This window comes from Pseudophryne corroboree, chromosome 6 (assembly GCF_028390025.1).
Source record: "Pseudophryne corroboree isolate aPseCor3 chromosome 6, aPseCor3.hap2, whole genome shotgun sequence".
Taxonomy (NCBI): Eukaryota; Metazoa; Chordata; class Amphibia; order Anura; family Myobatrachidae; genus Pseudophryne; species Pseudophryne corroboree.
Genome location: NC_086449.1, coordinates 814,081,798 through 814,109,137, shown reverse-complemented (window position 1 = coordinate 814,109,137; position 27,340 = coordinate 814,081,798). Strand labels below are relative to the sequence as shown.

At 47.9% G+C, this 27,340-nt stretch overlaps 2 protein-coding genes across 5 annotated transcripts in view; one reads left to right on the top strand and one right to left on the bottom strand.

The window, feature by feature from the left end:
• LOC134933698 (prostaglandin-E(2) 9-reductase-like) overlaps positions 1-17,552 on the bottom strand; it is a 58,812-nt gene extending 41,260 nt beyond the window's left edge. The window contains exons 1-6 of one of the 2 annotated variants that reach the window (XM_063929082.1): positions 17,278-17,552; positions 4,341-4,508; positions 3,500-3,616; positions 2,012-2,089; positions 1,718-1,840; positions 48-157 (exon numbers count right to left, since the gene is read on the bottom strand). In XM_063929082.1, the coding sequence (XP_063785152.1) occupies positions 48-157; positions 1,718-1,840; positions 2,012-2,089; positions 3,500-3,616; positions 4,341-4,508; positions 17,278-17,364 (683 nt within the window). In that variant the 5' untranslated portion in view covers positions 17,365-17,552. The remainder of the gene's footprint in view (positions 1-47; positions 158-1,717; positions 1,841-2,011; positions 2,090-3,499; positions 3,617-4,340; positions 4,509-17,277) is intronic. The other variant, XM_063929083.1, reaches the window with a different exon arrangement.
• The window catches only part of LOC134933696 (aldo-keto reductase family 1 member C1-like), a 243,009-nt gene that overhangs the window by 114,927 nt on the left and 100,742 nt on the right, over positions 1-27,340 (top strand). Inside the window, exon 1 of one of the 3 annotated variants that reach the window (XM_063929081.1) lies at positions 21,190-21,258. The exons of the other annotated variants lie outside the window; for them this stretch is intronic. Coding sequence (XP_063785151.1) covers positions 21,220-21,258 — 39 coding nt within the window. The 5' untranslated portion in view covers positions 21,190-21,219. Of the gene's footprint in view, positions 1-21,189; positions 21,259-27,340 lie in introns of those variants that run through there. 3 annotated transcript variants of the gene reach the window in all.

The following is a 27,340-nucleotide window of genomic DNA, read 5'->3' as shown; positions in this document are numbered from 1 at the left end:
ACCAATTGTAAACAATATGATGAATTTATTATGAAGTTGTCCATTACCATTTCTCATCCCTGCTGGACCCCAGCAGGCTGTATCCCACCAGGACGATACCGTGAGATCTACAATACTCAAGTAGTTTTCTCTGACTCAGGTAAATATGACATTCCACCTGTAGGGGGCAGACGTTACCTGATAAATCCAGGCACAGAAACAACAAGTTAAACCAGAAGTTCTCAAACGCTGTCCTCACAGCACTCCAACGGTCCAGGTTTTAAGTATATCCATGCTTGGCCTCAGTCAATTTGATTTAACCATTTGTGCTGAGCTATGGATATACCTAAAACCTGGACCATTGGGTGCCTCGAGGACCGCGTTTGACAACCTTTGAGTTAAATTATCACAGGCAGCGACTGGGTCAGGAATAGGCCGTTTGTGGGTGGTAACTGGCCATTTACTGGGAGTGTTTGGAAAAATGCTGGCGTGACCAAGCGTTTTCAGGGCGGGTGTCTGACGTCAGCTCCGGCCCCGAACAGCCTCTTCTCATCGCGCTGTAGGAGTAAATCCTGGGCTACGCAGAGGCTGCACACACTGATTTTTAGCAGCTCGGCGTACACATGCGATCGCACATTTGCACTGCGAATTTACACTCCCCCTGGAAGCGGCGACTATCTGAACGCAGGACCGCAAAAAATCACTGCCCAGCGATCAGACCTGAATCACCCCCTAAATTAGGATTTAGTATGTAACAGAATTAGTAACTTTGAACATTTTCATATGTATCCAAAGACAATACCAATATACCGGTTGTGTAGAAGATCCCAGCGCAACAGGATGCCGGCAGTCAGAATACCGACGCCGGCATCCCGCCGGTTTCAGGTGCATCAGGGTGTTATACGCTGAATGCAGAATCGCTGCAGTAATGCACCCGATGTGTATCCATAACGCAGTGACACACAATCTCGGCCCTCGAGGCACCCTAACCGTCCAGGTTTTAAGGACAGCCAAGCTTGATCACAAGTGACTGTCACTTAGGGGGTGATTCAGACCTGAACGCACGCAGGCGTTTTTTTGCAGTGCTGTGATCAGGTAGTCGCCGCCTACAGGGGGAGGTGGTAATCGCTGTGCAGGGATGCGATCACTTTTGCAGAGAGCTGCGCAAACAAAAGTTCTCTCTGCACAGCTCAGGACTTACTTAGCCGCTGCGATGATCCGGCCCGGAGCTGACGTCAGGAACTTTCTTTGTTAAAGCCGTCGCTGCCCGTCCATCCCCATCGCCGGTGGCCGACGCGCCTGCGCATTGCAGAGCATACGCATGCGAAGTTCAGACCCGATCGCACCGCTGCAAAAAAAGCTAGCATGCGATCGGGTCTGAATGACCCCCTTTGTTAACACCTCAGTCATTTTACCATTCAGACTGTCAAGCCACATGTCTAAGCTAGCCGTACACTTCAGTGATGTGCGGCGGGGTGACCTTCCCTTTTTCACGTACAAAGCTTTTCGTCACACATTTTGGTAGAGATGAGCGGGTTCGGGTTTTACTCGGTTCTCAAAACGGCATCTTATTGGCTATTCAAAACACGAGACATCAGTGAGCCAATAAGATGCCGTTTTGAGAACCGAGTAAATCCGAGTAAAACCGAACCCGCTCATCTCTACATTTTGGGTATAGATGCGTCCAACGCCACACGAATCCCTGAATACATTTGCAGCAACTAAATATTGATTTTACCTGGTTACAGACCGGTTTGTACTTCAGTCCCGGTTTGTTGAGAATCAGCTCTAGCTGTCGGCGATTGAAGTTGGAGACCCCGATAGACCTCACCAGTCCAGCGTCCTGACATCTCTCCATGGCCTGGAGAAGCAATAGAGCTTCAGTTATATGGATAGAACTATTTACACCTGTCTCCTTTCCATCCGATGTTCAGCAGGTGAAAGGTGGAGATAGCGATTACTTAGAACAAAGGAAACGGACCCATAACCGCTCCGGTATACTGTATATAACATACGTGTTTATGTCACTCACCTCCCAAGTGTCTCGTAAATCTGTATTGTGAAAAATGATCTGCCCGTTTTCATCCGTAGGGAAAGGACAATGTCCAGGCTGCAAAACACAATACATAGAAAGTGGAGGTTATAGGGGGGACTCGGAAAACTTCAAAGATGGAATCCAAGCTGAAATGCGGAATGCGCAACTGCCCACATCCCCATTCCAAGGGGACTTTAGTCAGCGGCATTGTAATGAGTCAAATTGACTCATTACAAGCCGCCTGGGTGTGCCGGAGCGAGAAGAGGAGCAGCTTCGGGGGCAGGGGAGGAGGAGGAGGAGGGAGGGGAACTCGGGAGCCGCAGCATCGCATTGTAATTGGTGGTGGCACCGCTGCATCAGTCCCTCTCCTTCCACATAGGCTGGCCTCCGCCGCTGTGAATGTTGGGATGTGCTTCCCTCATCACAGCATTCACAGTGGCGGCGGCCAGCCTATGTGAAAGGAGAGGGACAGCTGCAGAGGCGCCGTCACCAATTACAGTGCGCTGCTGCGGCTCCTGAGTCCCCCTCCCTCCTCCTCCTTCTCACCTTCCCGTGATCTGCCAGAAGCTGCTGCACCGAGGAGCCTGACTGCCTGAGCCAGCGGAGAAACAGTAAGTATCTATCATCTATCTATCTATCTATCTATCTATCTATCTATCTATCTATCTATCTATCTATCTATCTGTCTGTCTGTCTGTCTGTCTGTCTGTCTGTCTGTCTGTCTGTCTGTCTATCTATCTATTCTGTCTACCTATCTATCTACTTATCTGTCTATTTGTCCAGGGCCATACCTAGGTGGCACACAATGCATACGCCTGTGTTAATGTGTAAAAAGGGGGACTCTGCCTGCCGTAATGTGTAAAAAGGGGGACTCTGTCTGCCGTAATGTGTAATAAGGGGACTCTGCCTGTCGTAATGTGTAAAAAGGGGGACTCTGTCTGCCGTAATGTGTAAAAAGGGGAACTCTGTCTGCCGTAATGTGTAAAAGGGGGACTGTGTCTGCCGTAATGTGTAAAAGGGGACTCTGTACGCCGTAATGTGTAAAAAGGGGGGCTCTGTCTGCCGTAATGTGTAAAAGGCGGACTATAACTGCCGTAATGTGTAAAAAGGGGACTCTACCTTCCGTAATGTGTAAAAGGTGGACTCTGTCTGCCGTAATGTGTAAAAGGTGGACTCTGCCCCTATTTTACATAAGGGGGGGGGGCGCCAATGCCGTTTCCTGCACACAGCGCTAAAATGTCTAGTTGCGGCACTGCCTAAACCTAACCCTCACCCCTTCAATCCCACAGCCTAACCCTAAACCCCAGCCCCCCCCCCAGCCTAACCCTAACCTCCCACACCCTGGAGTCCTAACCTCCCCTACCCTACCGCCTAAGCCTAACCATCACCTCCCGCTGCCTAACCCTAATCGTTGCACACACACATACACACACCCCAATCCCCCACCCAGCAGTGGTAATCTCTCTAGTGTGCTACAGATGGTACCTTCATTTCCAGAGGCATGTGTATAATAAACAAGTCCATGTATTCCAGCTGTAGATTGTGCAGTGACTTTTCCAGGGCCGGCCGGACGAGCTCAGGGGTGTGGTACGTGCTCCATAGCTGCCATAATAGCAAAGGGAACTGTCAGTAAGAAATATCTTATATACTGTACATGTGTAATGAAGAATTAATTTAGCGTGGAATGCATTATTGATATACAAAGAGGTGGTCATACTATACCTCCCAGTATTCTGTGACTGGGATTTGTGACACACTCCAAAAAGGTGCGTAAATGCGTCATATTAAGGCCGTGGTCACATCATGTTGTGGGCATACCACGGACATATGTGTTTGTATATATACTTTCTATGGTAAATGTAATTTTCACTTTTATTAATAACACTGACCACATTATTTTACTGTGTACAATTAGGGTAATACGGGTAACACTTTCAGGTCACAAATCTAATTTTTTTCTGCATCATTGGCCTAATTCAAACTTGATCGTAGCGCACGGCTACGATCGGTTACTCAGACATGCGGGGGGACGCCCAGCACAGGGTTAGTCCGCCCCGCATGTCTGGCTCTGCCCCGACGCGCAAGTACAAAAGCATCGCACAGCGGCAATGCTTTTGTACTCATTGCTGCCCGGGTCGCAGCGGCTGCATGTGACGTCACGCAGCCGCCGCGGCCTGCCCCACCGCAGTGATCAGGTCTGAATTAGGCCCCATACGTGTGTAAAAAATGTCCGAAATAAGTTTTCGGTGTATAGGTTATATAGCTATTGCGTTTTACTCCTGCACATCATCGGTCAGAAATGAAGAGATTAGACCTTTCTATATACCTTCCCCGTGTAAAACAGGTCTTCCCTTCTCACTGTCCCGTTTGCAATTTTCTCCCGGATGGCTCGGCCAACTTCTACTTCGTTGCCATAAATATAGGCACAGTCAATGTGGCGGTATCCAACCTCAATGGCTACTTTGGTCGCTTCCTCTGCCAGTTCCTTAGGCACCTGGACACAAATATAACAGTGTCATTACACACAAGAAGTGCGAACGCAGACAAAATGCTGCCTTGTGACGTCACAAATATATATATTTTTGAAAAAGTGCCTGTTTTTTACAGGAAAGATCACCGATTGGTGGTTCAAGATGACCACGTCTGATAGGAGGGGCCAATGAGGATTGTGACTGTTCCCTGCTTTGTTTGCCAAATGAAGTTATCTAAATGAGATCCGAGGGATGCGGAAGGCCTATGTAGGGGAGCGCGGCTGGTGTATCTACCATGGGTGTGGGTGTTTATGTGGCACAGAGGCTTCATGGCTGGATCCTTCCGAGCACAATCAGATCTATTGGATGATAATGATGATGACAGCACCTGCAATTAGACTGTGATTGCTGTGTGACCACATTAACCCACCAGTAACCACATATACTTTGGGATCAGACATTGATTGGGATTGGCAGTTAATTAGGAACATCCCAGCTGCAAACTGGAAACTACGGGGCAGATTTAGCAACAAGTGATGTTCTTGTTATCACTCATTACGAATGATAAATTGTGCTCCAGCCAATCATCTCCTGTCATGTGTTTGAAAAATGACAGTTAGTAGCTGATTGGCTGGAGCACCCTCTAAGATTTGTAATGTGTAATAAAAACAATATCACATGTTGATAAATCTGCCCCTATGTTTAGAACCTGATATCAGGGTAACAGCTTGTGTATGGGAACAGTAGTGGCGGCTGCAGATCTTGGCTCAGGCCCGAAGGCGGCATTTCTGGAGAGATTGGGGCGGGGTTTCAGCAGATCACATGGTACAGGGGTGATGGGGGGATGTGTTACTTTACTACAGAAGTGATGGGGGGATGTGTTACTACAGAGGTGATGGGGGATGTGTAACTAAAGAGGCGATAGGGGGATGTGTTACTACAGAAGTGATGGGGGATGTGTTACTACAGAGGTGATGGGGGATCTGTTACTACAGGGGTGATGGGGGGATGTGTTACTACAGGGGTGATGGGGGGATGTGTTACTACAGAGGTGATGGAGGATGTGTTACTACAGGGCTGATGGGGGGATGTGTAACTAAAGAGGCGATAGGGGGATGTGTTACTACAGGGGTGATGGGGGGATGTGTTACTGCAGAGGTGATGGGGGATGTGTTACTACAGGGGTGTTACTACAGGGGTGATGGGGGATGTGTTACTACAGAGGTGATGGAGGATGTGTTACTACAGGGCTGATAGGGGGATGTGTAACTAAAGAGGCGATAGGGGGATGTGTAACTAAAGAGGCGATAGGGGGATGTGTTACTACAGGGGTGATGGGGGGATGTGTTACTACAGAGGTGATGGAGGATGTGTTACTACAGGGCTGATAGGGGGATGTGTAACTAAAGAGGCGATAGGGGGATGTGTAACTAAAGAGGCGATAGGGGGATGTGTTACTACAGGGGTGATGGGGGGATGTGTTACTGCAGAGGTGATGGGGGGATGTGTTACTACAGGGGTGATGGGGGGATGTGTTACTACAGGAATGATGGGGTGATGTGTTACTACAGAGGTGATGGGGGGATGTGTTACTACAGGGGTGATGGGGGGATGTGTTACTACAGGGGTGATGGGGGATGTGTTACTACAGAGGTGATGGGGGGATGTGTTACTACAGAGGTGATGGGGGATGTGTAACTAAAGAGGCGATAGGGGGATGTGTTACTACAGGGGTGATGGGGGATGTGTTACTACAGGGGTGATGGGGGATGTGTTACTACAGGGGTGATGGGGGGATGTGTTACTGCAGAGGTGATGGGGGATGTGTTACTACAGAGTTGATGAGGGATGTGTTATTACAGAGGTGATGGGGGGATGTGTTACTACATGGGTGATGCGGGGATGTGTTACTACAGAGTTGATGAGGGATGTGTTATTACAGAGGTGATGGGGGGATGCGTTACTACTGAGGTGATGAGGAATGTGTTATTACAGAGGTGATGAGGGATGTGTTATTACAGGGGTGATGGGGGATGTGTTATTACAGGGGTGATGGGGGATGCGTTACTACTGAGGTGATGGGAAGAATGTTTTGTCTTTATACCATACAACTTGCTATAAAATTGCTGTAACTGCCAAATGAATACACGGTGGAAAGTGTAAATCTCTGACAACCCTGCGTCTGTTTATAAAACATGCACAAAGGATCATTTAGTGCATAAGAAAACTCTCAGTTTGAGAAACAAATGTACAGATTTTTTTATTTTCTTAAAGGTTTTTGTCTTTTACAAACAATGAAATGAAGTGCAGAAAATGACAGAAGAAATTATGTCCCTTGGAGATATAGATTTCACTTTGGGAAAGGCGAAACTTAAAGTTTTGGGTGTAAAATGACATTCACACCCACCTCACTATATAGTGTCAGGTGTGATACAAAAATGGAGGTGTGAGGTGTGGTGCCTCTGGACTGGCTGAGCTGGATGGCTTTAGTGTGGCATACCTTTACATTCTATTAACAATTTTCACTTATTAATTTTTTAACACTATTTCTCTATTTTAATTAGTGATGTGCACCGGACATTTTTCGGGTTTTGTGTTTTGGTTTTGGATTCGGTTCCGCGGCCGTGTTTTGGATTCGGACGCGTTTTGGCAAAACCTCCCTGAAATTTTTTTGTCGGATTCGGGTGTGTTTTGGATTCAGGTGTTTTTTTACAAAAACCCCTCAAAAACAGCTTAAATCATAGAATTTGGGGGTCATTTTGATCCCATTGTATTATTAACCTCAATAACCATAATTTCCATCATTTCCAGTCTATTCTGAACACCTCACACCTCACAATATTATTTTTAGTCCTAAAATTTGCACCGAGGTTGCTGGATGACTAAGCTAAGCGACCCAAGTGGCCGACACAAACACTTGGCCCATCTAGGAGTGGCACTGCAGTGTCAGACAGGATGGCACTTCAAAAAAATAGCCCCCAAACAGCACATGATGCAAAGAAAAAAAGAGGCGCAATGAGGTAGCTGTGTGACTAAGCTAAGCGACCCAAGTGGCCGACACAAACATCTGGACCATCTAGGAGGGGCACTGCAGTGTCAGACAGGATGGCACTTCAAAAAAAATAGTCCCCAAACAGCACATGATGCAAAGAAAAAAGAGGCGCAATGAGGTAGCTGTGTGACTAAGCTAAGCGACCCAAGTGGCCGACACAAACACCTGGCCCATCTAGGAGTGGCACTGCAGTGTCAGACAGGATGGCACTTCAAAAAAAATAGTCTCCAAACTGCACATGATGCAAAGAAAAAAAGAGGCGCAATGAGGTAGCTGTGTGACTAAGCTAAGCGACCCAAGTGGCCGACACAAACACCTGGCCCATCTAGGAGTGGCACTGCAGTTTTCTAGCGAGAGGATGAGTGCTTCCATCCTCATGTGAAGCTGAACCACTAGCCATGAACATAGGCCAGGGCCTCAGCCGTTCCTTGCCACTCCGTGTCGTAAATGGCATATTGGCAAGTTTACGCTTCTCCTCAGACGCTTTTAATTTTGATTTTTGGGTCATTTTATTGAACTTGTATGTTTTGGATTTTACATGCTCTCTACTAGGACATTGGGCATCGGCCTTGGCAGACGACGTTGATGGCATTTCATCATCTCGGCCATGACTAGTGGCAGCAGCTTTAGCACGAGGTGGAAGTGGATCTTGATCTTTCCCTATTTTACCTTCCACATTTTTGTTCTCCATTTTTTAATGTGTGGAATTATATGCCAGTATCAATAGCAATGGCCTACTACTATATATACTGCGCACAACTGAAATGCACCACAGGTAATGGATGGATAGTATACTTGACGACACAGAGGTAGGTAGAGCAGTGGCCTACTGTACCGTACTGCTATTTATTATATACTGGTGGTCAGCAAACTGTGCAAAACTGAAATGCACCACAGGTATGGATGGATAGTATACTTGACGACACAGAGGTAGGTAGAGCAGTGGCCTACTGTACCGTACTGCTATAAATTATATACTGGTGGTCAGCAAACTGTGCAAAACTGAAATGCACCACAGGTATGGATGGATAGTATACTTGATGACACAGAGGTAGGTAGAGCAGTGGCCTACTGTACCGTACTGCTATATATTATATACTGGTGGTCAGCAAACTGTGCAAAACTGAAATGCACCACAGGTTGTTATGATTCCAGCACTCTGGTCTGAGGAGATCTTATTGCAAGGACCGGAGCACTGGAACGTAATGCTGGGAAAGGGGAATGGAAAGGGAATAGCCCCTGGCGCCCTATCTCCGTTGTCTCGCCCGTGCTGTCAGTACACTCTTGCGAGACTATGGTTGCTTGAGCCCATGGCAGCCGCGTTTGAAGGGCGGATTACGTCTGCCCAACTTCGATGCCCCCTCAGGTCTTAATGAGAGACAAAGAGTGTACCGAGACAGGGTGATAACAAGGGGCCCTCTTACTGAAACAACCAAAGCCAGGGGCTACTAACTAGCCTAAAACTAAATGTATGTGCAGCTTGCCGCCAAAGGAAAAGAACAACAAAGGAAATGCTGACCACACGCCCACACAATACTTTTGTGTACCGGCGGTGACAGCATAAGCAGAACCCTCTGCAAAACACCAGTGACAGAAATAATAATGGAATACAGCGGCCTAGGCCGACGGACGCGGCAGAGCCGCTACTCACGGAACCGGTACGAATACTGGCAAACGGACAGGAACTCCCAATGCTGCTGACACAGACTCTTAGAACTGGAGGACAGGCAGAATCCCAAACGAAAGACCGGTGGACACCAAGAAGCCAGAAACTTGACCAGGCACAGGCAAAGGCACTGGACCTCAGGACAGGAACGCCTCACGGCAGGACACGGGATCAGACATAGGAATCGACACAGGGACTGACTCAGGAATCGACACAGGAAGCTCAGGAACTAGCAGGAACCAAGCTCAGAACTCAAGCAGACCGGATACCCAGAAATATCACCAGCGTCTGTGAATTGCAGTCAGCCAGCATATAACAGAGAGACCTAATTAATAATCTCATGCAGCTGCCCTGTTGCATGACTCCAAACAGACAAGATGCAATTAGCAGCCAGGTGAGGCTGAACACATGGGAACAAGCTGCAATTACACAGACTCACCAGCGGCAGCAGACAAGAGTATTCTAAAACAGAGCAACAGGAAATCTTGGCATGCAAGACAACTTTATAAACATAAAATAGGAATGAACCACTACCTGTGGTTCATAACAGTATCCCCTCCTTAAGGGTGAGCTCCGAGCACCCCATGACACCCACGGGGAACATGAACAGAAGAATAACATAAAATACATAACCTAAATGCAAAAATGGAAATGAGCCACAGCCGTGGCTCATAACATTACCCCCCCCCCCCTGAGGAGGGGTCAAAGGACCCCAAAATACAGACTATCCAAAACAAGGGATACACAAAAAAAAAAACCTGACACACTGGTCTAACAGACATGAAAACAGAAACAAGCTGCAACCACAGCTTGTAACAGTGCCCTCCCCCTGACGGTGGCCACTGGACACAAGATAAGGGGAAAAAAAATCTTTTTTTTTTTTTTTTAATATCAAGGCAAGAGTCAAAAATTATTTATTTTTCTTCTTCTTCTTTTTACAAAGCTCTTTAGGTCTGACCAAGGTAATTCCCCAAACATTGTCTGAACTGATGGTACCACCCAGCAAGGCTGCGTTCAAATCAGAGACAGGTTTCTTACCCTTGGGAGCTGAACTTTCTGGCAAAGTACTATTATTAGAAGAAGAAGAAGTCAGAAAAGCACATCCTGCAGTCAAAACAACGGGCTGGGACTCTTGTGCCGAGTTTACAGTATTTGGTGGACTCTCAGCAGACAAGACGGGTGACTTAGAGGAACCTGAACCAATTTCTTTGGAACCATATCTTTTAATAATTGCATCACTGAATGCTGGGGGATCCTGAAGAATGGGATCTTCAGCTTTCATTAGGCTGGTCGCCCACTCAAAAGGCTCTCCTCTAAAAGAATAAATCAGATAAAGCACAAGGTTCTCTGAAGTGATGCCCAGAAATGGTCTAGACAACATAATAATGTAATAGTGTTTGTAAAGTGCCAGAAATTGGGCTAAGTCCCCATCAAAGATTATGGATGTTGAGATATCAGAGTCAGGATCTGTTTCCTTCCCATCTGACTGACTGGAGTGCTTTGCTAGGACCTGGTCACTATTGACCTTACTCGAGGCTGAGACTCTCTGAACCCCACCCGGGGCAGTGACTTTCTGAACCCCACCCGGGGCAGTGACTTTCTGAACCCCACCCGGGGCAGTGACTTTCTGAACCCCACCCGGGGCAGTGACTTTCTGAACCCCACCCGGGGCAGTGACTTCCGGGAACCCCGCTGGGGCAGTGACTTCCGGGAACCCCGCTGGGGCAGTGGCCTCCGGGAACCCCGCTGGGGCAGTGGCCTCCGGGAACCCCGCTGGGGTCAGCACCTCGGATTCTTTTACTGGACCGAGCCGTCGGCCTCCCCCACTGGGACCGAGCCATTGGCCTCCCTCTCTGAGTCGATAATTATCGAAACTTCTCCCGGGACTATGATTTCCGGGACTTTTGCTGAAGCTATAACCTTCAGCACCTCCACTAATGCTACGCCTCTTAAGTTCTTTCCTGGGGAAGCGACCTCTAGACCCTTCTTAGAGGTTGCGTCTCTCGAGACCCCACTTGGGGATATTACTTCAAAGATCCCTTCTGGGGTTTTGCTTCTCGAGTTCCCTTCTAGAACTATGGTTTCAGATACCCTTTCTGGGGTTGCGCTCTTCAAGTCCCTACCTGGAGAAACAGCTTCTGAGACCCCTTCTGGTATGGAAACCTGAGCTAAAATATTTGATGTCCCTCTATAAGCTAGAGCATCGGGTACCGCTCCAGCACTCTGGGCATCGGGTACCGCTCCAGCACTCTGGGCATCGGGTACCGCTCCAGCACTCTGGGCATCGGGTACCGCACCAAGATCCTGAGCATCGGGTACCGCACCAAGATCCTGAGCATCGGGCACCTCTCTAGGACCCTGGGCAACAGGCACCACTCCAGGAACCTGGGCAACGGGCACCACTCCAGGAACCTGGGCAACGGGCACCACTCCAGGAACCTGGGCAACGGGCACCACTCCAGGAACCTGGGCAACGGGCACCACTCCAGGACCCTGGGCATTGGGCACCACTCCAGGGGCTTGCAACTCTGCTTCAACAGGAACCTCAAGAGAGGAGAGAAACATTCTCTTTTAATTCCTAAATCCACAATGGGTCTCCCTTGCCCAAGGACCCCAATTATAGGACAGAGAGCCTTTTAGTGTGGGCTGTGTGACAAGTACCTCTGCCACAGTAGAGACAGGAGTAGGTCTTGTATCCTGACTCAACTTGGCCAGAGGGCAAGACTCGTCACCACACTTTGGCTTGCGCAACTCACAGGTCTGCAGATAGTGGCCTAAACCCCCACAATATAGGCATAAGTTTAAGTTTCTGCGACGCAGACGCTCCTCTTCTGAGAGCCTGGGCCGCAGAAAACTTTTAAACCTTTTCTCTTCAATTAAACCAGAGGATTCTCTTGTCACCATACTGTGAACAAGAGTCTCTTTAGAGATAGATGTACTCTCAACGACTTCTGGCAAGATGAGCAAGATTTTAGTCAGAAGGTTTTGCAGTTGCTTTAGGGATTGCTGCAAAACTTCTAGTCGCTCTGGTCTCAAAGCACTGAAAACAGAGTTCAGGGCTGCGAGAGATGCCTGCAGGGCTTGCATAGTAGACATAGGAGGATTTAAAACTAGACAAGACAAGACAAGGCAAGACTAGACAAGGCAGGACTAGACAAGGCAGGACTAAATTTTTGCTAAACAAAACAAGACTTTTTTTTTTTTTTTTTTTTTAAACACCGGACTGGATTCTAAACACCGGACTGGATTCTAACACCGGACTGGATTCTAACACCGGACTGGATTCTGCACACTGAATTCTAGACAGGACTGGATTCTAAACACCGGATTGGATTCTGCACACTGAATTCTAGACAAGACTGGATTCAAAACACCGGATTGGATTCTGCACACTGAATTCTAGACAGGACTGGATTCTAGACTAGACACTGGACTGGGCCAAAAAAGAAAAAAAGTTTTATTTCTTTTTTGTGGTATGGCTGGTGATAATGTTATGATTCCAGCACTCTGGTCTGAGGAGATCTTATTGCAAGGACCGGAGCACTGGAACGTAATGCTGGGAAAGGGGAATGGAAAGGGAATAGCCCCTGGTGCCCTATCTCCGTTGTCTCGCCCGTGCTGTCAGTACACTCTTGCGAGACTATGGTTGCTTGAGCCCATGGCAGCCGCGTTTGAAGGGCGGATTACGTCTGCCCAACTTCGATGCCCCCTCAGGTCTTAATGAGAGACAAAGAGTGTACCGAGACAGGGTGATAACAAGGGGCCCTCTTACTGAAACAACCAAAGCCAGGGGCTACTAACTAGCCTAAAACTAAATGTATGTGCAGCTTGCCGCCAAAGGAAAAGAACAACAAAGGAAATGCTGACCACACGCCCACACAATACTTTTGTGTACCGGCGGTGACAGCATAAGCAGAACCCCCTGCAAAACACCAGTGACAGAAATAATGGAATACAGCGGCCTAGGCTGACGGACGCGGCAGAGCCGCTACTCACGGAACCGGTACGAATACTGGCAAACGGACAGGAACTCCCAATGCTGCTGACACAGACTCTTAGAACTGGAGGACAGGCAGAATCCCAAACGAAAGACCGGTGGACACCAAGAAGCCAGAAACTTGACCAGGCAAAGGCACTGGACCTCAGGACAGGAACGCCTCACGGCAGGACACGGGATCAGACATAGGAATCGACACAGGGACTGACTCAGGAATCGACACAGGAAGCTCAGGAACTAGCAGGAACCAAGCTCAGAACTCAAGCAGACCGGATACCCAGAAATATCACCAGCGTCTGTGAATTGCAGTCAGCCAGCATATAACAGAGAGACCTAATTAATAATCTCATGCAGCTGCCCTGTTGCATGACTCCAAACTGACAAGATGCAATTAGCAGCCAGGTGAGGCTGAACACATGGGAACAAGCTGCAATTACACAGACTCACCAGCGGCAGCAGACAAGAGTATTCTAAAACAGAGCAACAGGAAATCTTGGCATGCAAGACAACTTTATAAACATAAAATAGGAATGAACCACTACCTGTGGTTCATAACAGTATCCCCTCCTTAAGGGTGAGCTCCGAGCACCCCATGACACCCACGGGGAACATGAACAGAAGTATAACATAAAATACATAACCAAAATGCAAAAATGGAAATGAGCCACAGCCGTGGCTCATAACACAGGTATGGATGGATAGTATACTTGACGACACAAAGGTAGGTAGAGCAGTGGCCTACTGTACCGTACTGCTATATATTATATACTGTTGGTCAGCAAACTGTGCAAAACTGAAATGCACCACAGGTATGGATGGATAGTATTCTTGACGACACAGAGGTAGGTAGAGCAGTGGCCTACTGTACCGTACTGCTATATATTATATACTGGTGGTCAGCAAACTGTGCAAAACTGAAATGCACCACATGTATGGATGGATAGTATACTTGACGACACAGAGGTAGGTAGAGCAGTGGCCTACTGTACCGTACTGCTATATATTATATACTGGTGGTCAGCAAACTGTGCAAAACTGAAATGCACCACAGGTATGGATGGATAGTATACTTGACGACACAGAGGTAGGTAGAGCAGTGGCCTACTGTACCGTACTGCTATATATTATATACTGGTGGTCAGCAAACTGTGCAAAACTGAAATGCACCACAGGTATGGATGGATAGTATACTTAGCGACACAGAGGTAGGTAGAGCAGTGGCCTACTGTACCGTACTGCTATAAATTATATACTGGTGGTCAGCAAACTGTGCAAAACTGAAATGCACCACAGGTATGGATGGATAGTATACTTGACGACACATAGGTGGGTAGAGCAGTGACCTTCTGTACCGTACTCCTATATATTATATACTGGTGGTCAGCAAAATTATGCACTGTACTCCTACTATATACTACAATGCAGCACAGATATGGAGCGTTTTTCAGGCACTTGCAGGGGGCGTGCAAATGGTGGAAGGAGCCACCTCTTCCCGTCCAGTGTTGGGAAGGTCAGGCATCGCAACCGACACAATTGGACTTTCCTTTGGGATTTGTGATTTAGAAGAACGTACAGTTCTTTGCTGTGCTTTTGCCAGCTTAACTCTTTTCATTTTTCTAGCGGAAGGATGAGTGCTTCCATCCTCATGTGAAGCTGAACCACTAGCCATGAACATAGGCCAGGGCCTCAGCCGTTCCTTGCCACTCCGTGTCGTAAATGGCATATTGGCAAGTTTACGCTTCTCCTCAGACGCTTTTAATTTAGAATTTTGGGTTATTTTACTGAACTTGTGTGTTTTGGATTTTACATGCTCTCTACTATGACATTGGGCATCGGCCTTGGCAGACGACGTTGATGGCATTTCATCGTCTCGGCCATGACTAGTGGCAGCAGCTTCAGCACGAGGTGGAAGTGGATCTTGATCTTTCCCTATTTTATCTTCCACATTTTTGTTCTCCATTTTTTAATGTGTGGAATTATATGCCAGTATCAATAGCAATGGCCTACTACTATATATACTGCGCACAACTGAAATGCACCACAGGTATGGATGGATAGTATACTTGACGACACAGAGGTAGGTAGAGCAGTGGCCTACTGTACCGTACTGCTATATATTATATACTGGTGGTCAGCAAACTGTGCAAAACTGAAATGCACCACAGGTATGGATGGATAGTATACTTGACGACACAGAGGTAGGTAGAGCAGTGGCCTACTGTACCGTACTGCTATATATTATATACTGGTGGTCAGCAAACTGTGCAAAACTGAAATGCACCACAGGTATGGATGGATAGTATACTTGACGACACAGAGGTAGGTAGAGCAGTGGCCTACTGTACCGTACTGCTATATATTATATACTGGTGGTCAGCAAACTGTGCAAAACTGAAATGCACCACAGGTATGGATGGATAGTATACTTGACGACACAAAGGTAGGTAGAGCAGTGGCCTACTGTATCGTACTGCTATATATTATATACTATTGGTCAGCAAACTGTGCAAAACTGAAATGCACCACAGGTATGGATGGATAGTATTCTTGACGACACAGAGGTAGGTAGAGCAGTGGCCTACTGTACCGTACTGCTATAAATTATATACTGGTGGTCAGCAAACTGTACAAAACTGAAATGCACCACAGGTATGGATGGATAGTATACTTGACGACACATAGGTAGGTAGAGCAGTTGCCTTCTGTACCGTACTCCTATATATTATATACTGGTGGTCAGCAAACTGTGCAAAACTGAAATGCACCACAGGTTGTTATGATTCCAGCACTCTGGTCTGAGGAGATCTTATTGCAAGGACCGGAGCACTGGAACGTAATGCACTGTACTCCTACTATATACTACAATGCAGCACAGATATGGAGCGTTTTTCAGGCAGAGAACGTATAATACTGGTGGTCACTGGTCAGCAAATCTCTGCACTGTACTCCTCCTATATAATACTGCTGGTCCCCAGTTCCCACAATAAAGCAGTGTGAGCACAGATATATGCAGCACACTGAGCACAGATATGGAGCGTTTTTCAGGCAGACAACGTATACTGGTGATCACTGGTCAGCAAAACTCTGCACTATACTCCTCCTATATAATACTGCTAGTCCCCAGTCCCCACAATAAAGCAGTGTGAGCACAGATATATGCAGCACACTGAGCACAGATATGGAGCGTTTTTCAGGCAGACAACGTATAATACTGGTGGTCACTGGTCAGCAAAACTCTGCACTGTACTCCTCCTATAATACTGCTGGTCCCCAGAATAAAGATATTTGCACTGCAGCCCCCTGAAACAAAGTGAGAGGACGCCAGCCACGTCCTCTCACTATCATTTCCAATGCACAAGTGAAAAATGGCGGCGACGCGCGGCTCCTTATAGAATCCGAATCTCGCGAGAATCCGACAGCGGGATGATGACGTTCGGGCGCGCTCGGGTTAACCGAGCCATATGGGAGAATCCGAGTATACCTCGGACCCGTGTAAAATGGGTGAAGTTCGGGGGGGGGGGGGGGGGGGTTCGGATTCCGAGGAACCGAACCCGCTCATCACTAATTTTAATTACATTTCATGTTTGTATCACCTTTATGGCTTCGGCTTCCTAAATACTAATTTATTAACACTATAGTTTTTTCACTGGTATGCTACGCTGGGCTTTCTGGCTTATGCTGGTGTTTTGGGGTGCCACACCCTGCACCTAGATATAGCGCTAGGGACCCCAAATATACAGAGACGCCTTGATGCGGCTTTGGGGCTAACTACACATTTGCGCAAATATGTGTAACGAAGATCTCTGAATTCTATTATTATGTGGGATTTACATCTAGTTACTGTTATCATTCAGGGTGCTTGGGGAATCCAAATGCTTTTTTTTTTCTTGCTCAGAAATTCCTCCCCCTTTCGAGCCCCTGAATGATATCACTAACCTAATTGTGTATCTACCAATATATATGTGTGATACAAAAATCATCAGATTAAGAATTTTGATCAGAAATACACAAGAACAAATCTGAACAATATTCTTTCTGATATTTAATTATAGTAATAAATAATCAATATGCACTTACGTGTTCCGGGGCGTAGGTGCCGAAACCGATGACTGGGATTTTCTGTCCATTATTCATGACAATGAAAGAGTCTGGGTGGAGATCCATGGTTAATGCATCCGTACTTCACAGATATTTCAGAGGTACAGTATGTAGGTTCCTGTAACATTGGTGGCTTTTATAGACTTACAAAGCCCACACCTCTTCTCCTGTTATTATCATCCATTTCCTCCCCCCGAACACATGAAGAGGACACATCACATTGTGTCCAGTCCTCAACTGGTCTATTGCTAGTTCCCCGTGGCCGCAGAACAATGAGACTCTCTCTCAATCAGGGGTTAGAGTCCATTAGGTTCTTCATAAGCCTTCAATGTATCAAACGTTTCTCCAGATTTTAAATATTAAAAAAATTTTTTTTCCATTTTATTCTCCTCCTTTTAACTGTTTTTATTTATTTATATTTTATTTCTAGAGATGTGTGAGTTCGGATTTACTCAGTTCTTGACGGCAAATTAGCGCAAGTTCGGATTTATCCAGATTCTTCTTATTGGCTGCCCAAAACACATGACAATGGGGATCATTCTGACCCATCGCTCGCTGCTTTTTGTCGCAGCCGAGCGAACGGGTCCCTACGGCGCCGAAGACCGTAGCAGGGCTGCGATCGCCTCTGCCTAATTGACAGGCAGTGCCGATCGCTGGGCGGGAGGGGCGGAACGGCTGCGTTTGGCCGCCGTTTCATGGGAGCGGTCCGGACCGAACGGGGGGCCGGAGCGGCTACGTGACATCACACGCAGCTGCTGCGGGCCAGGGAGCGATGAGTAGCTACCGCTAAAGCTGCGCTGGCCGGGAGCTGCTCTTGAAGTGCAAAGGCATCGCCGCTGTATGATGCCATTGCACTTCTGCGGAGGGGGGGGGCGGACCTGACATGCGGGGCGGACTAGCCCTGTGCTGGGCGTCCCCCCGCATGTCAGTGTGAATGATCGTAGCTGAAATTTAGCACAGCTAGATCAACTTGGAATGACCCCCAATAAGACGCCGTTTTGAGATCCGTGTGAACCCAAAGCCGCGCATCTGTGATCTCTGCGTCAGTCCCTGCATACACAGATCTGCAGACTGGCCCAGAGAAGCAACAGTTAAACTCTTGTCTGCTCTGAGTCAGTGTCACCACAGCAGCTTATTATGGCTCAAATGCCCTGGCCACATTAGTGACAAATTGTAGTGATTAATGATTTTTTATTATAGCAACAATACAATTCTCATACACATAAGCGTGCACAGGATGTGTGTATGCCAGAATACTAATCATGTGACACCCACCTATTGCATAGGATGCTTTGGTTAGGTTAAATCAATAAGAACAGGTGTACTTCTTCTTTCTCCCATGGCAGAGAGGTAAAGCTACCCGACACCCGACCCATTGATCAAACAGGTACTAAATAAACTTCTTTTATTTAACAGGCCGCTGTTGGAGACAAAGGTAGCATGCGGCTCTGACGTTAGATTATGGAATAGTTATACAAATGTAACCATTAACAACTTCACAAATGCATGCGTGTATTCAGGCTATTAATAAACACTAAGGGGGATATTCAATTAGCCCCAGTAATTTACCGGGATTAATTGTCCCGCTGGGGGCTATCGAATTCTGGATTGCCTGTAAAAAAAATAATTGGTGAAACATCGGAAAAAACGTCCGAAAGGCGAAAACGGCCGTTTTTCGGACCCGATGTTTTAACAGGGATAATCGGATATCCCCTAAATATTATACTGCAGTATAAACTCCCAAATCTCGAATGTTACCAGTTTTTTTTTAAACTATGTTGCAACACTGACGATTTACATGGCGTGTAGTTATTAGTACTGTAGCTGCCAGCTCCTGCTGGGTAATTGGCTGACATATATGTCGCAACAGTTATGAATTCCAACTGAGGCCACTTGGGGGGGGTTTGTGTGCACACGGACCCTGTTCTGCGGGATCTCGCAGAACAGGATCCGGCCAGTGACACACGGGATCTGAATGAAGCACAGCCGCACTGTGTGAATACATACATTGAAGTGTATGTGTTCTCATTGAAATCCCGCCATCCTGTCATGCTGCGGTTGGATCCAGCGGCGGCGGTACTACCGCACATGTGTGGGCGCCTGCCTATGAGTGTCCAAATATATGGGTCTATTCTGCAAAGTCTGTGGTTAGGGGGATAAGACTACTCACACTGGCTTCCATAACGCAGGTACTGTTTTTTATTCTCTTATAGTAAGAGACTTTCCTCCTCAAAGGCTTGTTATAAAATATTACACTTGTCTTCTTTATAATAGCTGGAACAGCTAAACGAATTCTAATGGTAGCACTTAGGTGGTCATTCCGAGTTGATCGCTAGCTGCATTCGGTCGCTGTGCAGCGATGAGTCAAAAAAAATGGCACTTCTGCCCATGCGGTGCAATGCGCACACGCGGCGTACTATTACAACGAATTATGTAGTTTTACACAGGGTCTAGCAAAGCTTTTCAGTCGCACTGCTGGCCGCAGAGTGATTGACAGGAAGAGGGCGTTTCTGGGTGTCAACTGATCGTTTTCAGGGAGTGTTCGGAAAAACGCAGGCATGGGCGAACGCAGGGCGTGTTTGTGGCGTCAAATCAGGAACTGAATGGACTGAAGTGATCGCAAGCTCTGAGTAGGTCTGAAGCTACTCTGAAACTGCACAAAATTATTTTGTAGCCGCTCTGCGATCCTTTCGTTCGCACTTCTGCTAAGCTAAAATACACTCCCAGTGGGCGGCGGCATAGCGTTTGCACGGCTGCTAAAAACTGCTAGCGAGCGAACAACTCGGAATGACCCCCTTAGGCTGTAGACATTCTTTCAGTCACAATGTAACTGTGGCTTCTGTCTACTGGGCAAAAGGCTTTATCTGTCCTAGCTGATAACTGCTTAAGGTATAAAGTCCCTGGTTAACCGTCTCCTCCTCCTTCAACTTATATATATATTACATATGTGCTGTCTGGGTAAGTGCCTGTCCTTCTGTGTATAGCAGCTGTATAGTGTGGGTGATTACTGCTCACAAATCTATAGTAAATACAGCTCTCTATTGGTCCACTTATCCAGAGTCCTTTTCACCAGCTGTGGCTGCCTCCTCATGTCACAGCTGTAGGGAACATGGCTTCCAACCCGCAGGTGCACACAGGTCTACCTCTCAGCAACAGCCATGCCCCGGATCTGCCTCCGGCTCTACACTGCCCTAGACAGCCATGGCCAAATCAGCTTCTGCTCACAGCTAAGGTCCCTACTTCTGCTTCATCCCTCTGCTGCGCTGCGGTCTCCCTCACCAACTGCTCCAACTATCAATCCTCTAACTCACAGGTTCTCAAACTCGGTCCTCAGGACCCCACACAGTTCACATTTTCCATGTCACCCAGCAGCTGCACTGTGTGTATCACCAACTGTCACATTTTAAAAATCTACAGGTGACCTGCAAAACATGAACCGTGTGGGGTCCTGAGGACCGAGTTTGAGAAACTGTGCTTGATCAAATTTAAATCAACTTTATTTTAAAATGACACAGACATTAACCCCATTTCAAAACAGCAATATCAGGTATCACAATCATGGTGACACTACTCCTACTCCTTCACTTATTCTGCAACAGTGTACATTTAATTAATACACACCCCTCAACCATCCAGCTTTTGGTGGGACAGTCCCAGTGACAGGCCCGGCGCTACCAGCTCAGCAAAGTGATGCAAAGCAGGTAGGCGCCAGGCTGGAGACGTGCTCTCCCTGCTCTGCATCCCTGCTGCTGCGCCTGGCCTCCCTACTGCTGCGACTTTCACACCATTTGACAGGCAGCGGCGCCGGCAGCTTGAAGCTTCCCCTAGCCCCCTGCAGTGTCCGTCTGTGTCCTGGGCTGTGGCTGAAAAGGGGGCGGAGCTACACAGCACCGAGGGGCAGAGCTACACGGGACCAGGCTGATGAGGACAGAAACTGCTACAACTCCAGCCAGCCAGATGGTATGTTGAAGAAGCGTGAGTGAGAAAGTGTGTGTGTGTATCTGTGTGTGCGTGTGTATCTATGTGTATGTGTATCTACAGTGTGTGTGTGTGTATATGTGTGTGTATCTATGTGTGTGTGTGTGGAAGGCAGTGTATCTGGCACTGTGGGGCACTGTGTATCTGGCACTGTATGACACTGTGTATCTGGCACTTTGGGGCACTGTGGGGCACTGTGTATCTGGCACTGTGGGACACTGTGTATCTGGCACTGTGGGGCACTGTGTATCTGGCACTGGGGCACTGTGTATCTGGCTCTGTGGGTGCAAATGTGTATCTGGCACAGTGGGGGCATATCTGGGACTGTGGGGGCATATATGGCACTGCTGGGGGCTTTTGTGTATCTGCCACTGTGGGGCATTTGTGTATCTGGCACTGTGGGGCATTCGTGTATCTGGCACTGTGGGGGTATATCCGGCACTGTAGGTGCATATCTGGCAGGGTGGGGGCATATGTGTATCTGGCATTATTGGGGTCATATGTGTATCTGGCCCCCAATATGTGTATCGCTCCCCCATTTTCATTGGCCATGCCCCATGTGGCATTTGGCCACATTCATTTTTTGGCACTTGTGCCTAAGGCGCGCACCCACAGTACTACTAAGACACTTTTTCTACTTGCATCACTGGTGGGAGGGCGGGGCATGATCTGTATAAATGGCACTTCTGAGGGCATTATATATAACCAGCGTTACTACAGGGGCTATTATGTGTATAACTGGCGCTACTACAGGGGCTATTATGTGTATAACTGGCGCTACTACAGGGGCTATTATGTGTATAACTGGTGCTACTACAGGGGCTATTATGTGTATAGCCGGTGCTACTACAGGGGCTATTATGTGTATAACTGGCGCTACTACAGGGGCTATTATGTGTATAATTGGCGCTACTACAGGGGCTATTATGTGTATAACTGGCACTACTACAGGGGCTATTATGTGTATAACTGGCACTACTACAGGGGCTATTATGTGTATAACTGGCACTACTACAGGGGCTATTATGTGTATAGCCGGCACTACTACAGGGACTATTATGTGTATAACCGGCGCTACCACAGGGGCTATTATGTGTATAACTGGCACTACTACAGGGGCTATTATGTGTATAACCGGCACTACTACAGGGGCTATTATGTGTATAACCAGTGCCACTACTGGGTATAAACAGCACTACTATGCGCAGGGTAATGTGAATAAGATTGTGCTATTGTGTGGTGTAATTTGAAATGGGGGTACTATTGTGTGGCCATGCCCCTTCCTTGTGAGACCACACCCCTTTTTGCTGCATGCTGTCCCTTTGTAAAATATGGGAAGGCGCAAATGTATCGTTTGCAGGGGGCACCAAACACCCTAGCACCGGCCCTGGACAGGAATACCCCTTACCATGAGCCACACTGCTATTTGGGTGCACGCAAGGTGGTCCCATTTCCCCACTTTCAAATGTTGGGAAGTAGGTTAATATATAATTCTCACATTTCTAATGAACAGACCAGTTACCAGTATTTCAGCCTTCACATTGATGGAGGAGCTGATTGCTGTCACTTATTACAAGAGCATAGGGCACTGCCAGCCCAGGAGAGAGCAGAAGGTCGCTGCTCTGCCTTTGTAGTACTGATAGTGGTTGGTGGATAGTATAATATAGGGTAATGATGGAGGAGGATGATGATGATATGGGGGGATGAGAAGGTGTTTAAGAGACTTCTGGTTGTTAATGCATTAAAATAGGGTTCAGTATATTATTGTGACATTCGCCATGTTCACTTTGATAATGTCAACATAAGAATGCCGACATGGTCAGAGGGTTGACTGTGTGCTTGTGCAGTAAGTCTACCCCTAACCCTAAACCTAACCCAAGCCCCTAACCCTGACCCCTAACACAGAGGTTCTCACATGCGGTCCTCAAGGCACCCCAACGGTCCAGGTTTTAAGTATATCCATGCTTGGCCACAGGTGACTTAATTAGCACCGCAGTCAATTTGATTTAACCATCTGTGCTGAGCCATGGATATACCTAAAACCTGGACCGTTGGGTGCCTTGAGGACCGCGTTTGAGAACCTCTGACCCAACTCAAACACTAATGCTAATCCTAAACCTAACCCTAGCCCATATAGCCATAATGTACTGGCACAAATATACGTACCAGGAAAGCTGCACAATTATAGGTAACTGGGACCTAAATCTGAATTTGCATTGAAAAATATTTGGGGAAAACCATTGAAGTCCCAATGTGAGCAATCTGGATAGTTGGATGGATCAGAACTGTGGATAATAATGGACTTTAATAAATCAGATGAATTGTAGCGGTTATGAGATTTGGAACCTGTACAATATGAATAGCAATGCACCCAGGGCCGAATCTACCGTTAGGCAGCTGCCTAGGGCACCAGCATATAGGGGGGGCACCACTCAGTCTACCACGGCCTAGGGCACCAGCATTTGGGGGGCACCAACTCAGTCTACCACGGCCTAGGGCACCAGCACTTGAGGGGCACTACTGAGAGAGACCTGATTTTTGTACTTAGGGGGTAATTCTGAGTTGATCGCAGCAGGAATTTTGTTAGCAGTTGGGCAAAACCATGTGCACTGCAGGGGGGGCAGATATAACATGTGCAGAAAGAGTTAGATTTGGGTGGGGTGTGTTCAAACTGAAATCTAAATTGCAGTGTAGAAATAAAGCAGCCAGTATTTACCATGCACAGAAACAAAATAACCCACCCAAATCTAACTCTCTCTGCACATGTTATATCTGCCTCCCCTGCAGTGCACATGGTTTTGCCCAACTGCTAACAAAATTCCTGCTGCGATCAACTCGGAATTACCCCCTTAATGCAGCTGTGGTACTTATACAACGTCAGTGCCGTAACTAGGCATTTAAGCGCTGTGTGCAAGAAACAACATTGGTGCCCCCCCCCCCATGCAAGACAGGGGCAGTGCGCGCCGTAGGCGCACGAAAAATATATACAGGTGTGGCTTTATGGGGAAGGGGCATGGCCACAAAATAAAAGCAATTCATACTATGGTGCACAGTAGTCTCCATTATTCAAATTACGCGGCACAGTAGCGCCACTACACCAGGTAGAGCCCCTTTTATACATTACAGCAGACAGCGTCCCCCTTTTTACACATTACAGCAGACAGCGTCCCCTTTTTACATATTACAGCAGACAGTCCCCCTTTTTACACATTACAGCAGACAGTCCCCCTTTTTACACATTACGGCAGACAGCGTCCCCCTTTTTACACTTTAGGGCAGATGGTGTCCCCCTTTATACACATTGCGGCAGCCAGTCCCCCTTTTTACACATTGCAGCAGCCAGGCCCCCTTTTTACATATTATAGCAGATGGTGTCCCCCTTTTTACACATTGCGGCAGCCAGTCCCCCGTTTTGCACATTACGGCAGCCAGTCCCCTTTTTACACATTGCGGCAGCCAGGCCCCCTTTTTACATATTATGGCAGACGGTGTCCCCCTGAGAGAGAGAGAGAGCGAGAGAGAGAGAGAGAGAGAGAGAGAGAAAGAGAGAGAGAGAGAGAGAGAGAGAGAGAGAGATACTTACCATCTCGCCGCTGGCAGTCAGGCTCCTCGTGCAGCTCCCTCGGTGCAGGCAGGTAAGAAGGAGGAGGAGGGAGGGGGACTGGAGCCGCAGCAGCGCTATTTAATTGGTATTAAGCGCCGCTGCAGCTGTCCCCTCTTCTTCCATATAGGCTGCCCGGCGCCGCTGTGAATGCTGGGATGGAGGAACCGCATCCCAGCATCCACAGCAGCGCCGGGCAGCCAATATGGAAGGAGAGGGGACAGCTGCAGCGGCGCTTACTACCAATGAAATAGCGCTGCTGCGGCTCCAGTCCCCCTCCCTCCTCCTCCTTCTCCGCTGCCCGGCGCGGCTTATGCTCTCCTACACAGCGCAGCGCACAGAACAGGCGGCATGTAATGAGTCAATTTGGCCGTGCACCGTCAGGGCAACTGCGCTGTGTGCCAGGCTCACTTGGCACACCTGTAGTTACGGCCCTGTAGAACGTCGCCTCTACACATTCACCTGAGGGACTGGGAAGTGGTGGTTGCGGTTGGTGGTGGTGGTGGTGGTGGTGGGGGGGGGGGGGGGGGCTGAAGTGTAGCCTAGGGTGCCAAGAAACCTTGCACTGGTCCTGAATGCACCTTTGCCTTTATGTCTACTTCACCCTGAATCCCTTCTCCTGCAAAGACAAAACATCTGCACATAAGAAGTGTGGACTGTTAGTCGCTGGAAATAAACAGCCTTGAAGATGTATCACTTGCTCCCGGCACTGTCAGCCGTCATTATCACAATCATCTCTATACAAAGTTACATGTACTGTACGCAACAACTACTGTGTATCACCCACAATACTGTAGCTCCTCTGTTGTCACACTATGGTGTATAAATAATTATATCTCTGGAATGTCAGTTATTTATCCCCTCCTTGAATAAAACATTTATGTTACGTGCAGGCAGCACAGTGGGTGAGCAGAATGTATTGCTAGGAAATGTAAGGCTCGCTGCTGCATTCCAGTTCGCAGGTAGGGCGGAATGTCTGCATAGAGCAGCTATTTTCAACCGCTGTGCCGCGGCACACTAGTGTGCCGCGAGCGGTCTCTAGGTGTGCCGCCGCCCGCCAGGGAGATCCGCTGCCACTAGCCAGAGAGACCAGCCGGCCGCCCGCCACCCGCCGCAATCAATAGCCGGCTTGGGCAGCGCAGCCAGCGCTGTGCACTTCCGCGAGCGGCCTGTGACCTATTGTGACTCATAGGTCACGCAGGCCACGTCGCATTCCTTCCTGGAGTGCCTGCCCGTCCACTGGTCAGTGCTGCTCGTCAATCCGTGCTGCCTTCTCAGCGCTCATCACAGTTGCAGGTATACAGTATATTTAAAAACAAACAAACATGTATTTGTGTGTGGAATTACTGTAGGTGTTTGGATGCAAATACAATGTCAGGAAATACGGGGGTGGGGTGCGCGAACAGGCAGTGAGTGGAATTCATGTGAGTGGAATTATTATGGGGGCAGGGAGTGGAATTATTATGGGGGGGCTGGGAGTGGAATTATTATGGGGGGGCTGGGAGTGGAATTATTATGGGGGGGCAGGGAGTGGAATTATTATGGGGGGGCAGAGAGTGGAATTATTATGGGTATGGGGGGGCAGGGAGTGGAATTATTATGGGGGCAGGGAGTGGAATTATTATGGGGGGTGCAGGGAGTGGAATTATTATGGGGGGTGCAGGGAGTGGAATTATTATGGGGGCAGGGAGTGGAATTACTATGTGGAGCAGCATGTGTAATTACTGGGGGAGAAGTGTGTACCATTATTATAAAATTGATATGTATTATGGACAAACGGGATGCTGGCTGTAAGTATACCGACAGCGGCTTCCCGTCTGTTGGAATCCCAGCAGTGAGTACCCTCGCGGGCTCGCTGCGCTCACCACACTTCAAGCCCGGTGGCTTGCTTAGCTCGCCACAGGTTATATTCCCACTCAGTTTATGGCGTGGACCCACCAACCCGAGTGGGAATACCCTGCAGAGGTCGGGATTTCACTTTTTCCACTTTTACTGGCAGTCGGTATTCCGGCGTCGGTCTCCGGAACGCAAGAATCCCGACAGCCGGTGTTTTAACTGCATCCCATTATTATAAATCTGTGGGGGTGAAAGCATTTTTTTTTTTTAATTACCGCAGGGCCCAATGTATTTGTATTACTTTGGGGGCCAATGTATTTGTGCTACTGTGGTGGCCAGTGTGTCTGTTTAATTACTATGGGGGCCAATGTTTTTTTCCCCCCGTGGGGCACTGATGGTGTGCCTTGGCAATTTTAAAGTCTTGCCGGTGTGCCGCGAGTTGAAAAAGGTTGAAAATCACTGGCATAGAGCATTAATAAGTAAACTTAAATAGTCAGGAGATTACGGGGCCTATTTATCAAACAATGCAGTATTTGTGGGATATGACTTTGTCCACATGAGTTTTTCCTTTTTTTTTGGTGTCAAAATTTCCCTTCCAGCACGTGGAACGCCAATTCGTGCACCGCG